The 13806-nt window shown below is 37.4% G+C and overlaps 1 protein-coding gene across 28 annotated transcripts in view; it reads right to left on the minus strand.

Annotated features, from left to right (window-relative positions):
* The window catches only part of tcf7l2 (transcription factor 7 like 2), a 103029-nt gene extending 100338 nt beyond the window's left edge, over nucleotides 1–2691 (minus strand). For 7 of the 28 annotated variants that reach the window (XR_013279582.1, XM_077503719.1, XM_077503711.1 and 4 more), the window contains exons 1-3: nucleotides 1897–2690; nucleotides 1629–1695; nucleotides 1371–1495 (exon numbers count right to left, since the gene is read on the minus strand). Coding sequence is in view for 27 of the 28 variants with exons in the window: in XM_077503719.1 (XP_077359845.1) it covers nucleotides 1371–1495; nucleotides 1629–1695; nucleotides 1897–2085 (381 nt within the window). In the remaining variant the exon portion in view is untranslated. Of the gene's footprint in view, nucleotides 1–1370; nucleotides 1496–1628; nucleotides 1696–1896 lie in introns of all 28 variants that reach the window. The other 21 variants (XM_077503730.1, XM_077503728.1, XM_077503716.1 and 18 more) reach the window with 4 other exon arrangements.
* Between the last annotated feature and the right edge of the window lie 11115 nt (nucleotides 2692–13806).

Consider the following 13806-nt stretch of genomic DNA (forward strand, 5'->3'; position numbering starts at 1 on the left):
TTGACTTAAATCGAGGAAAATCTTCACGAGGAAATTTAAGACATTATTGAAAAGAGACATTTAATCAAGGAAAACCTTGACCAATTGAAATTGAAATGGATGCTCATTATCATTATGTCTGAGTCACTTTATTTTTTTTAATGGAGGAAAATGTGTACACGGTAAATGGAGGAAATACAAGAGAATGACAAGTTGCAACGCGTTGTCACAGGACTCCATGTACAAGGAAATGCTACACATCGGCGTGCATGTCAGCTTGAATGAGAATAAATAATCGACAGCAACTGACGAACTTAAAAAAAAAAAAAAAAAAAAAAAAAAAAGGACGGAAATGTCGTTGAATAAAAAGGCATGCCTTTTTTTTTGCTTTTAAAAGACCAAAATCGAAGCGACAATATCAGAGGCCGACATATTCATTTTCAAGGTGTGCACAATAGAAAATGGAGGAAACAAATATGAGGCGGTGAGGTTGTGCGGAGAAGGGGAGTGAGGAGTGTATTGTGGCTTGCAGGGTTCCAATTTCCCAAATACCTTCGCCCATTTAACCTTGTAAAATGAGATGACAGGTCCTAAAGCACATGACTTGTAATTGTAAACGTTTAAAATAAAATAAGGGGAGTATGTTTTAAAAAAAAAAAAAAAAAAAAAAAAGGAGGAAAGACGGGTGATGAGGGGTTAACGCCGCTTAAGGCTTGCCGTAGCCCCGGTGGGAATCAGTTAGGTGCATAATTAAGGCCTTGCTAAATAAATAACATGAATTTATTGATGAACTTTACATTTCCAGTCATTACAAGATGCACTAACCTCCTAAAAATAAAGCAATAATCCTTTGAATGAAAACAATCGGATTGTGTGGACCCTCTTCCTCCTCTTTTTTTTTTTGACACATGCAAAAAAGCAGCACACTTGCAGCCTATTTGCATATTTCATTGGTGCAGCTTTCACATTGTTGAGAGGGGAAAAGAGGGCATTTTTGATGAGGGCTGAGCAAACACCAGCCAAATGCATTATTCATTATCTAAAGCAACACATATTAGCCGTGATTATTTTGTAATATTACTAATGATAATGGTTGCGATTTTAATAACACGTGTGGAATTAAATATGCACACACATACACACAAACTTGGCCTGTCACATAAAAGCCCCCTTTTTTCATTAGCCACTTAGCATGCTAGCAGAGATGACTGACAGGACTCGAGAGCCGCTCCAACTGTACACTTCACGGACAGTCGCAAAAAGTCGACTTTTGCGGTACTGTCCACTTTTGCTCCCTCCTTAACCCGAGACGCCGGTGTCAAAGCTCGCTTGTATCGTGTCGTGTTGTTGCGTTGCAAGGACAAAAACAAAAATCAAAAAGGCGAACTTACTGTGCGTGCTGTGGGAGAAAGTGATCCGTTGGGAAGGTAGGGGCCCGTGAGATCGGGGATCATAATAAAGGGATAGCCCGGGTACGGTGGGCTCTTGAACAGCCCTCCATCTTGCCTTTTCGCTGCTAACATGGCGGGACCGGAGTTGTCGGTTGTGGCGGAAAGAAAGAGAAAAGAAAGGGGGGAAAGTTTTTTTTAACAACAAACCAAAAAACACACACAAACAAGAAGGGGAGAAAAATGGAAGCCAGAACTCACCCTCCTCTAAACTTTCTCGCGTTTTGTCTCTGAAAGTTTCAGACCGAGGCGGAGGCCGTCTCTCCGCCTTGAGAGTGGTTGGAGTGGGGGGGACCAAAAAAAAAAAAAAAAAAAAAAGTTAAGAAAAAGCAATATGAGCCCCACGCCGAACTTTCGCTACGTTGGCCGCCCCACAAGCCGTCGCCGGCGGCCACTCGCCTCCGAGTTGGCCCCGGGGGTGGCGGCAGCGCTGGTGCTTGCTGGTGGGGCTGCGGAGCTCCCAACTTACCTCCGAGTCGGACGAGCTGTTCTGATTCGTTTCCGACTCGTTGACGAGCGACGACTTGACGTCCGCTAAATCCCTTTCGGCCGACGAGTTCTCCGAGATTTTCTCCTCTTGCTCCCCTTCGTCTTTGAAGGAGATCATCTCATCGTTGGCGCCCAGGTCGTCCCCTCCGCCGCCGTTAAGTTGCGGCATTCTCGCTCCTCGGTTTCTTTTTTTTTCCCCCCACGAGCTTCACCGAAGGCGGCTAGCTTGCTGCTGCTGCTCTCGCTAGTGGTGGGGGGAAAATATCTCCAAAAGGAGAAACTTTTTTTTTTAATTTTTAAAAAAGGACCCCTCGCCGTCGAAAAAGTGCCACTTTCCGCGACTTAGGGGGTGTCGTTGGTGGCGTTCCCCCCCACCCCTCCAGTTAGAAAAAAAAACACACACACACACACACACACAGCGTGTGGCGTTCGCGGTCCCACAGAAAAAAAGTCCCAAAAAAGAAAAATAACTGGGGGGCTCCTGGCGGAAAAGGGGAAGCCGGAGAAGGAGCCGCGGTGCTCGGATTGAGAGAGTTGAAGTTGGTCGGAGTGGTTTTCAGTTCAAAGGCGGCGCTGATTGACAGATAGAGAGGGATGGAAATAGAGAGAGTCTGGATTCGGGATTATTGACAGGGAGAAACACACAAGAAACTAATGAGATTCAAACAGGGAGGGACTTGAAGTGACGTTTTCATAAATAGAAAAAAAAGAAAAGAGGAGGAGAAAGAGAGAGAGAGAGGAAGCCGGCTGTGTTGGAGCGTGCGAGGCGGGACAGTGAAGGCAACACTGCAGGAAAAAGACAAGGAGTTGTTGCACACATGAAAAAAAAATAAAAGCACACATGGGCGGGCTCAAACAAGAAGCAGCTTCACCATTCCCTCACATATATTTACATTTTTAAATGTTTCACCATCTTTCTCTGCTCAAAGGCCTTCTTGTGAAAAAAAAAAAGAGAGGAATAAAAAAGCACAATAAACCCTTGTTTGGTCTGCACTGATCTATTTTTTTCATCATATTAGGTAATATTTCCTCACATCTATTCTCTTTTTTTTTTTTTTATTACATCCTGCCTGTGTGACAGGTGAGGCGTCCTGTGGGACTAACCTGAATTCCTCTCGGCTGTTCAAACTCTCTTTTTTTTAAATTCCATTTCATATTGTTATCCTCGGCAGCTGGACTAAGGGAAAAAATACATTTAAAATATGTTTGTAAATGACATTGTGGAGGAAAAACGTGGATGCTTACATGAGTTGCTTTCTATTCTTTTTTTTTTTTTTTTTACTGAGCACCATCTTTCACCCTTGCCTCTAAGAAAAAAAAAGGTTAACAAAAGACAATTGTTTCCACGTGGGAACATGAAATTATAATGTAGAAATAAATAATTTTTAAAAATGAGAGTGGGAAGAACAAACGTGAGATTGCATGTGACTGTGCTGGGTAAATTATCATGATATATATTTATTGACCATTTCTTTGAGATCAAACGTGAAAAAAGGGGCAATTGTGAAAACAGATTACAAGGTAAAATGTACATTTCTTTCCGTTATATGAGCTGTTTTCTATTTTACATTGAACTATTAGATTTTTAACACCATCTTTAAACTATTTATTCGGAAGATGTGTTCCACATGGGAACACAGATGAAAATTAAATACTAAAGACATCTTAATAGTGGAGAAGAAACATGTTTTACATAAGGTGTCCATTTTGGGGTTCAATTTTTTTTCTTTTTTCTTTTTTTTTACTTAACATAATCTTCCAGTTATTTATTACCAAAAAAACATGACGAAAGACTGTTTAACACACACATAAACACAAATTATTATAATACAAAAACTGCTCTAATAGCTTACCTGTAACGTAAATAAAAGGAGGAAGGTGGAGGAGGGGGGCGGCATCCTTTTCCAGGGGCTTGCGTGAGAGTGCGTGCGCGTGCGCGTGATATAAATCAACGATGAGCGCCGCTTACCTTATCTCCTCGTTTCAGAACACGCCGTCTCTCTTTTGAGCTGTCATTTAATGGAACTATTACCGAATCCACAATGAATTTCACATAGGCGACGCACAAATGACACAATTATAAAACATGGCATTCGAGTTTCCAACATTTTCGAACCAATTACATGTGGAGGAAGCATTAAAGTGTGTATGTAAAAAGGCTACACGCACATTCCCTCCAGCTCAGGCGGGCCATCCAAACCTCGAGCCCACACGTTCCAGACCAAAGCAGACGATCGCCGAGCGGGCTTTCGCTCCGGATCGCGAAGGTCCATCGCGGCTGTCGTTGTGACCTTGCTTTTAATCGTTTGGATAAATATGCAAATGTGCTGCTTTTAAACGTGCAAACTGTTAATTACTCATTATACATTTGTGCATCTCCTTTTGTTGTCTTCATTGTCAGTTAAAGTCATAATCACGTGTACGCTAATATTTTTTTTTGTACCTTACGTCGCGCTTTGACATGAATGCAATATTGTACGATACGTTACATTTTAATTAGCGGCCGTGCTAATCTTTGCACGAAGGGATTTCTATTGCCCACATCAGAATACATGCAGGAGAGGGGAGAGTCCCCCCTCCTTCCTTGGATGATCAAGTCATTATACATAGATGTGCCCCCAAAAATATTTCTATATATTCTCTTGATTATGCTGCGAGAATAGCAAGCCTGCTCCCTTGGCCTCTCTCGGCGCTCTCATCATTAGAGAATAAAAGAAAATAAAAAGCTTTTGTATGCAGCTACATCATCACAAAAATGAATGTAAACGTGAATTGTTTATCTTTACCAAAGCTTTCCGGGCTATTTTGATGCTACGCTATACATGTTTGTTTTTAAATAAAATAAAATAAAATAAAACAGGTGCACATACATACTAGCTTTGCTTTAGCCTAATTTTAAATTAATTTTATATTAAAATTACATGTAGCCCATGTTTAATATAATCGAGGTAGGGGCTTGATTACAGTTCCTCGATTGACGATGGGTAGCATTAGCGATTATTAAATCATATTAACAAAATATATTCAATACAAATGTAGATTATTGTTATGCTTCATTAGTCCGCAAATGAGTTTGGAGTGAATCAAATCTAATCTAATCCTGAAGTGTTTTTCATCCAAACATTTATTGCACTTATGATACGACAACTGCGTTAGCCCCTGTAGACGGATATGGTGTTCCTCAAGGCTCTATACTAAATACACACATTTTTGCATTATACGCTACATGAACGTCAAAATGGCCTCCTGGCATTACATTATAGAAAACTAATGGCGATCCCCAAGTCTTGCTACTAGGCCCACTTGGCATCCCATGATGAAAACAAAATCAGACTATCGCTAACGCAGTAGTAGGTTAGTAATAAGTGCAGAATTTAACGATCAATTTTGGGTCATAACGTTGCCACTGCAACAAATCTCCTTCCTAAAACCAGGATCCCGTTATTGCATACTCGATTACTATTCCTTCCTCATATTTCATTTTTTTTTCTTTCATCTAAACCAAACCAAATTCCTCTGGCCAATAAATCCTATTGTGATTTTTGTAAGGGAAATCAAATACAAGTGAAGTGTTGTTATGTGACTGATGGGAGTTTTGCGCAGCACTGCAAGTATTCAATGCCACAAAAACACGATGGCAACCACGACGCTCGGCCACAGTGGGCCGTTACAAAATTTTTCAGCCCCACACGCGATAGTCATTCATCACGGTCCGTGGCAGGGCCTGCCTTCGACCTGCCCAACATGGAGTGCACCTGAGAGACCGGTGAGCTCATAAGCTAGTGTCGGACACACAAACACATGCGCATGCACACACTGTTGTCTTTCATACTGGCGCATGCGATTCGATGGCGCATCATCTTGAAAAATTATAAAGTTTATCTAGCGTTAGCAGATGATTGATTGATTCATTGACTGGCAGCCATTTTCACTGTAGCAACGTCCTTCGCTCCTGGCTGTTTATTTACTGGATTTTGACTGATTTTGCACACAGAATATTGTGTTCAATTGCTATAAAATCATGGAAAAAAGAAAGAATAAATTCTCTTCTTTCATCAGGAAAAAAAAGAATATTTCTATCTGTTTGTGTTTTGCAGCAATTAGCATTAGAATATAGCTAAGTTTCATCATTATTCACAAATCTTTGTAGAATTGTGGGGAAATCAGCTTATTTTCTTCTTGGGCTTGGTTGAGCTCTTATACTCTGCTGCCACATGCTGGCCGTTTTTGTAATTACTACAATTTTTTCACCTGTTATTTGCAGTTGAGAGGCTGTATCAAAGCCTTCTGTATCTTCTTGCATTAAAAAGAAAAAAGAAAAAAAGTATAAATATGTCTTTGGAACACTTAATACATTTAAGATATAACGTATTTATACGTTTTTTGGGAGCAAATGAGTTAAAGTTAAATATGTAAAATAGCTTGTATTCATAAATAAGAATGAATTATTGTTTTCAGTGTGATTATATTTGTGGTCAGGAATTTGTTGATTTTTTAATTTTTAAATTATTTATTTATTTATTTATTTTTTTTTGGGGGGGGGGGGGCACCTCTCCCACGTTATTTGCTGAAGCCTGTGCTTAATCATGTTTTTTGGTTTTGTTTTTTACCTGTCTTTTTACTAAATACATTTTTTAATCGATCCTCTGCCTATTTCCATTTTTCATTGAGTATAGTTATCAAATTATTTACTAATATATAACAAATAAATTCACCGATTATTTCTAAGATAAATGACTACAAAAATGAATAAATTAGGGGTATCAGGCAATTTAAATGTTTAATTATAATTAATCGCATGACTTCAATACTTAACCCACGATTAATCGCAAATTTTATATCTGTCCTAAATGTACAATAAAATGTACACTCATTTTTTTTCTAAGTTTTCATACTATGACTGCATCTTTTAGTCTTTGATACAGTAATTTAATAATAATTCATAAAATTGAGTTAAAATGAAAAATATGTACTGTACTGTAAAATATGTGTGATATTGATTTGTGTTGAGGTAATTTTTTCTGCCAATAGATGGCATAATTGCATTTGTAAGACCTTGGTGACAGCTCAGTGCATTTTTCTTTTCATATTAAAAGCTATCTAGTCTTTAATATGAAAAAACTTGTGAAATCCTGCACATTTTTAAAATTGTAAAATACAACTTGACCACAGTCTCCACAAATATATGCATTTTTATTTTTTTATTTTTTTTTGTTACTGCTACATTTTGACGTGGACGTGTCTGCTGCGTTAGAACTGGAATTCCCCCAGTACAGGCTTTCCAAGGTGCGTTCATTAATTGTGTCTTTAAAAAAAAATGAGTAGCGTTAAAGGAACTTTAAATTAACGCACTAAATTTGACATCCTTATAATAAATAAATATAAATTCACCAATTTTAGTGGTAAAATGGCTACATAATGTGACAAATATCAGGAAAAGCAGATGTGCTTCCTGTTGACAAACCTCACCCCCGCCTCCAAGCAAATCCAATGTTTTTGTGCGAGGAAGCCCTCCATGTCTTTGGGGGTCTTAAGTGTTCTTTAAGAGTCTGTGAGCATCTAGTTGAAGGGTCTTCCCCAAACAGGAAGCAGGAGGCCTGTTTTGTGGCACAAGCAAAAAAAGGGCGCGGCAATTTACATTCCAAGCCTTTTAAATGCCCTTTTTGGGGTGCACAATATCGCCAAAAAAAAAAAAAAAATATCACAAATCTTTGCAAGCACGTGTGTATTATTGAGATAATATATATTTCAGGACATGTTGCCTATAATCAAATGTTGCTGTCTGGAAATTTCTCACAGCAGCTTGTCAAGAAAAAGTTTGTTCAGCTATTGTTCAAGTTAATGTAATAATGTTAAAAGAAAATGCTTGCAATGACAGACAGACAGACAGACAGACAGATAGATATATAAGCTCCTGCGACCCATCTCGATGATCAACATGAAATTGATGTCTGTCATATAACGGGGCGCATGAAAAAGTGGCTGAAATTTAACAGGAAATCAGCCATTTTGTTTTAAAGCAGCCATTTTGGCAAATTTCAGATGTTTGAGGAATTCCTACAAGGAAAGTTCTCCCGAACGAGCCCGAATCGGAAGCATATTTTCTTCGACAGATGACTTTTTTTGGCCTACGTGGGTGGAGCATGGCATGAACATTTGATGACTGATTTCCAGGATTTGAAATTCCTGCTTGCAATTGTAATTGTATTAAATGTCCACACTGTGCTTTGGTAAAAACCATGCAAAGTTTCTTATTCTTCGATTTAATTAAACTTGACCACTTGCCGCTCATTTGCTCACTTTGCATTTGAGGTTGTTTCTCTTCCACCGCCGACGATTCTCAGAAAAGCTGTACAATCTTTTCTTCTTTTTTTTTTTTTTAACGCACACTTATTAACGAGTGTCACAATGGTGGCTGACCTTGAGTCAAACGGCACCACAAACGAGAGCAACGTGTGGCGTTCATTAGCCGGACGGACGACGTTGGGGTGGGGGCCATTGTGCTCGCCACAATGCAAAGTCAAAAAGGACGCTAAACATCACCAAGGTTACACTGCGGCGAGATTTGTGCCAGCATTATGCGCTAATAAAGGACGGCGAAAGCAGCCAGCGCATGTAAACGACAATAAATGTATTCATCAGAATCTTTATAAAGTTGCTTTTATTTGCAAAAGCACTCCCACGCGCACACACACGACACTTGCGGAAGACGCAAGAACATATATTTGTGTCGTAAGACTTTTGAACAACATTCTTGAAAGTTGGAAGATAAATGATTTTGCTAATTTTTTAGCTACTTGCTGCTGCTATCTGATTTCAACTGGTAAAACGCTATGCAATGTCAGGAGCTATGTGATGTCAAGAATCTTTCATCGCTTTATCTAGTCAACAGCCAATCAGATCGATTCACTGTCTATATATGCCTGACTTAGAAGTGTATGTTTTGTCGGCTCATTACTTCTGTTCCCAAGTTAGCTTAGCATTTCGTGATTCTTGATACATTCTCGTTGTTTCTCGTCTAGTCAAGTATGTTCCACACCTCTTGATGTTATGCGAATAAAGTGTTAAACTCTTATTTGTGTCTGTGCTTTTGGAATCCAACCTCAGAACATAACAGTCATGTGGTATTTTCTACTGGACAACTGGGAATTTATTTACTTTGATACCTGAGTTTCCGAATTGAGCGAAATTTTCAAGGTTCAACATGGCGGAGAGCGCAGAAGGATTCGTGAATGGCAAGAAATATTAACACTTATAAGGGCGTTTCACGTCCGTTAGCACAGCAAGCTGTTCTAGAATGTAGACAATTTACGTAGCATACACAATTTTGTGATAACAACAAAAGCACATGAACAGAACTCGGTCGTAATTTGTAGTTTCCGAGTGGTAACGTCCATCTTTACCATAGCACATAAAGCCAAGGTCATCCCTGAAAGTTTGTTCAACACAAGTCGGATAGTTTTGCTGGCTCACATAATGTTTTGTTTGACGCTTCATTTTGGACCTCCGTCGTCTGATTTTGAGTTTTACTGGAAAATCCGAAGCGTTATTCCCCAAATAGCAAGTAGAAGTCCTCGAGAATTACATGGCAACGCTTCTTTGTTGCAACTAAACACACAAATTGTTGCCTTTTGTTTGAAATTTGAGGCCACATTTGTTTCACCTATCGATTTTTCTCTCCGGCCTTCCCAAAAGTGGATCGTTAGGTAGCACGCCGTCACGAAATAAACACTCGTTTTACGGCCGGCCCAAAACTCAAGTGGAGTTTGGGGGGGCTGCGGCCCTTGTGGTCCTTTCCTCACTCCTAATTGAGAAAACGAATGCAGGAAAATCAATCAGCCTCAAGTTTTGCATCCGAAGGGTCTTCTTCTTCTTGCACAACAATCAATGCATCGCTGCAGGATTTGGCCACATGAATTTCAATGAAAGCCTGCCTAATGAGTTTTGCAGCCTTTTGCAACCCCCACCACCAAACCCACCTCCAACCCCCCCCCACTGCCATGGCCTATGATGAATAATGAATATTCCGCTGGACGACATATCGTCTCACTCAGCGTCGTCGACGTAAGGCCTCAAGCTCAACGATGACAAGATTCTCATGCTCAACTTTGAACGTTTGCAAACTTTTGACAACACGAAGATAAGTTTCCATCCAAAAAAATTATTCCTGAAAGCATAATTAATAATTAATATAATTGTAAGCAGCTGTAACATTATGTTCAGTGGCTCAAATAAAAAAAAAAAAAAATTGGAAGCTGGATAGCTACCAGAAATGTCATTTTATTATTATTACTATTATTATTATTATTATTATTATTTTTATTATTATTATTATTTTATTATTTATTTCATTTTTTTTTTTTCCATTAGATTATTATTTTTTCCATTTAATTATTATTATTATTTTATTTTATTTTTATTTCATGTGATTATTATTATTTTTTATAAAGTTCGTTTTATTATTATTATTATTATTATTATTATTATTATTATTATTATTATTATTACTATTATTATTGTTATTTTATTTTATTCTTATTTTTTTTCCCTGTCTTTGCACTTGTTAGCTACCTTTCAAACATCATCAGATGACGGTCTTATTTGATCAATATTAATAAGGAAAGGCAAAAGTCCTGCAGTAATTACTGTCGGCTCCTCAGGGCTTTGATTTGGACCATTACAAGCACCTCGCCATCTTTGAGATTTCTTAAAAAAATAAAAAAATAAAAACCCTTTTCTTTTATTTATTTATTTTCATTAAAAGGCGACAGGCGTCTTGTAAAAGCTGTAATAAGACAAAGATTGGATTTGCATCCGCATACAAGTGTCGTTTTCAATTGATTAGCGGACGGCCATTGATGTGGCGCAAATGGATGTTTCCCCCTCTGTTGTTAAGGGTGCCTAATAGAAAGGGGGCGGGCAACCCGGAAGGAAGGGGGGGACTTCGCTACTTTGATGTTCAATCAGGACAGGGTCGGGGAAAAAAAAAAAAAAAAAAAAAAATCTCACTTCATCTTTGTCGGACTGGGTTTGGTAAATAACGTCGACGGGCAAAGATGGAAACAATAAACAATGTGGTGGAGACTTTCTTGATTTTGAGTGGGGTCGAGATTGTGCAACACATTCCAACATCACACACAAAATTCTGTCTGGGCCTCACAACAACCAACAGGTGGACGCAGGGTGGCAACATGTCAACAACCAACTGGAACCAACAACAAATCGCAAACAATTGCCTGATATTTCATTTTTAAAAATACATAAATAAATAGATATGCACCCTAACCCTAACCCTATTATATATTCTACATTAAAATACATTTTAAATAATAATTAAATACTTTAATACTTTAATGAAGAAAAATATATGCAGAATAACTAACCTGCAGAAAAATATATGCAGAATAACTAACCTGCAGTGTTAAAAACCCCCAAATGTAATTACATAAAAATGTAAAATAATAAACAAGATTAAAATAAAAAATAAGTAGGAAAAATAGAGAAAAAAATAAAAATGAAAAAAAATCTAAAAAAAAAATTGAAATGACAAAATTAAATGGGAAAAAAATACAACCAGGCTAAAACATAAAACTATACAACAAAATAATAAATAAATAAATAAATAAATAAATAAATAAATAAATAGATACAAAATCTGAGGATCTTAAAAAATACAACTAACTTGAAAAATAAAGCTATATAATGGAAAAACAAAAAAAAAAATCAAATTAAAAAAACGAATGTAATTACATAAAATGTAAAATAATAAACAAGATTAAAATAAAAATTAAGCAATAAAAATAGAGGAAAAATAAAAATCTCAAAAGATTGAAATGACAAAATTAAATGAAAAAAAAAACAACCAGGCTAAACATAAAACTATATAATAAAATAATAAATAATAAATATATAAAAACAAATAAGAGGACCTAAAAATGTAAAATAATAAACCATAAAAATAAGTAAAAAATTAAGTAATAAAGATACATAAACTATCATTAAAATTCTCAATACGTTGACATAATAACATTAACATTAAATACAACTTAAAAAACATAAAATAAATATATGTAAAAATAAATATATGTAAAAGTAAAATACAGCAATTAACACAAACATTACAAAATGGTAAAATACCTAAAAATGTAAAATAATAAAATGGAATTAGAAAAATATCTAATAAATGAAATCCCTAAAAACAATCCTAATTTTAAAAAAAAGAAAAAAAAAGAAAGAAATCTCAAGCAGTGCCGACTCCAAATCCCTGCAATATGTTATTTGTAAATATTTGCCCTCCATTATTGTACTGATGGCTGGTCGGCTTGCGTGTGTAGTGTGCACTTTGGCCTGTGGAGCGGCGGTGGCGCCTGACGGGCTCTCTGAGGACGGCGGTCGCGGCTCACCGAAGCCCCTCGCAAGGAAGTCTAAAGCTAAAAGTGAACATAAGAGGCTCTTTCTTCCACTCGTGTCGGCGAGCGTCCGTAAAAAAGCTTTGCTGCCTCAACCCCAACCCGACATTAAGCCAAACTCCAAATATATCTCGCCAAAGTGACAAAAATACACATCCAGATTTACAACCTGCTGTCTTTAAAAAAGCCAAATAACCACGTTAGATGACTCTTTTAGCTGGAGAAAATATCTTGGAATTCATATCTTTCTCTTGAATGTTTTTTAAAAAGTGATGACAATGAGGAAAAGTGCGATGATAGGCGAGTATGGATACCAGTTTATCCACCATTGATACTTAAAGGGATACTTGACTCATTGATTCATTTTCAGTAGTAAAAAGTGAATTATTTTGTCTATAATTAATGTGGTAACTTCATTATATTTCATGTACAATTAATACTTTTAAAACGTAATTTTCTACTTGCTGTCGACTGATGATGACATCACCTGTGCTGAGGAAGTAGGTAACGACCAATCACGGCTCAGTTGACTGACCAAACCCAGAATACAGGTGAGCCATGATTGGTCGTAACCTACTTCCTCAGCACAGGTGATGTCATCATCAGTCGACAGCAAGTAGAAAAATTACTTTTTAAAGGTATTAATTGTACATGAAAAATAAAGAAGTTGTCAAATTCATTCTGGACAAAATATTAACTTTTCACTGCTGATAATTGGTATCCATTGAAGTAAAAAAAAAAATTAAAAAAAAAGTTCAGTAAATCCTCCTTGTCAGAAAGAAAGTTTTTTCATCATTGATATTTAGAATCGATATCGTGAGTATTTATACCAAACGATAACCACAGAACAGGAAACGGAATTTTTGGTGAGAATGCAAGTCGCCTGAAAAGTAAAATGTGAGTGATGAGAGAAAACATTAATGCTAAAATGATTACGTGCGATGGTCGTGGAATGTATTTATTATATTTTATGTCAATCATTTTCTGACCAATTAAGTGCAACTATGTTACGTGGTTGGAAATATATTTACTGTCGTGTTAAACTATCCATATAGGCAAGTACAATATATTAATATCAACTTCCGCATGAACAACAACAACAAAACAGCAATTACTTCACATTGCGGCTTTAAACGTTAAAAATGTCCTTGCGAGCAAACTTTGTTGTCTTTGTCGGGCCGGAAATGAAAATTGCAAGGAGGGCAAGGAGGTGCACTCGCACCCGTGTCAAAAAGTCTGTTTGGGCGCAGGAGCTCATCTGCATATGTGAATAATACATGCATGCTGCTTATAAGCATATTAAATGGCGGGCGGCAACGTGCCGGACGGCCGCTCGGTGTCATGTGAGGAGGAAGAAGAGATTAGACCTCGCCGCTTAATTAGAAAGATGTCAAGTGTCAGCGGGTTGAACTCGCTCCCGGGGGGGTCAGCGCCTTTAGTTTGCTGATTATATGCACAAACTATAGATAAAGTCTCATCAT

This window comes from Festucalex cinctus, chromosome 17, assembly GCF_051991245.1.
Source record: "Festucalex cinctus isolate MCC-2025b chromosome 17, RoL_Fcin_1.0, whole genome shotgun sequence".
Classification (NCBI taxonomy): domain Eukaryota; kingdom Metazoa; phylum Chordata; class Actinopteri; order Syngnathiformes; family Syngnathidae; genus Festucalex; species Festucalex cinctus.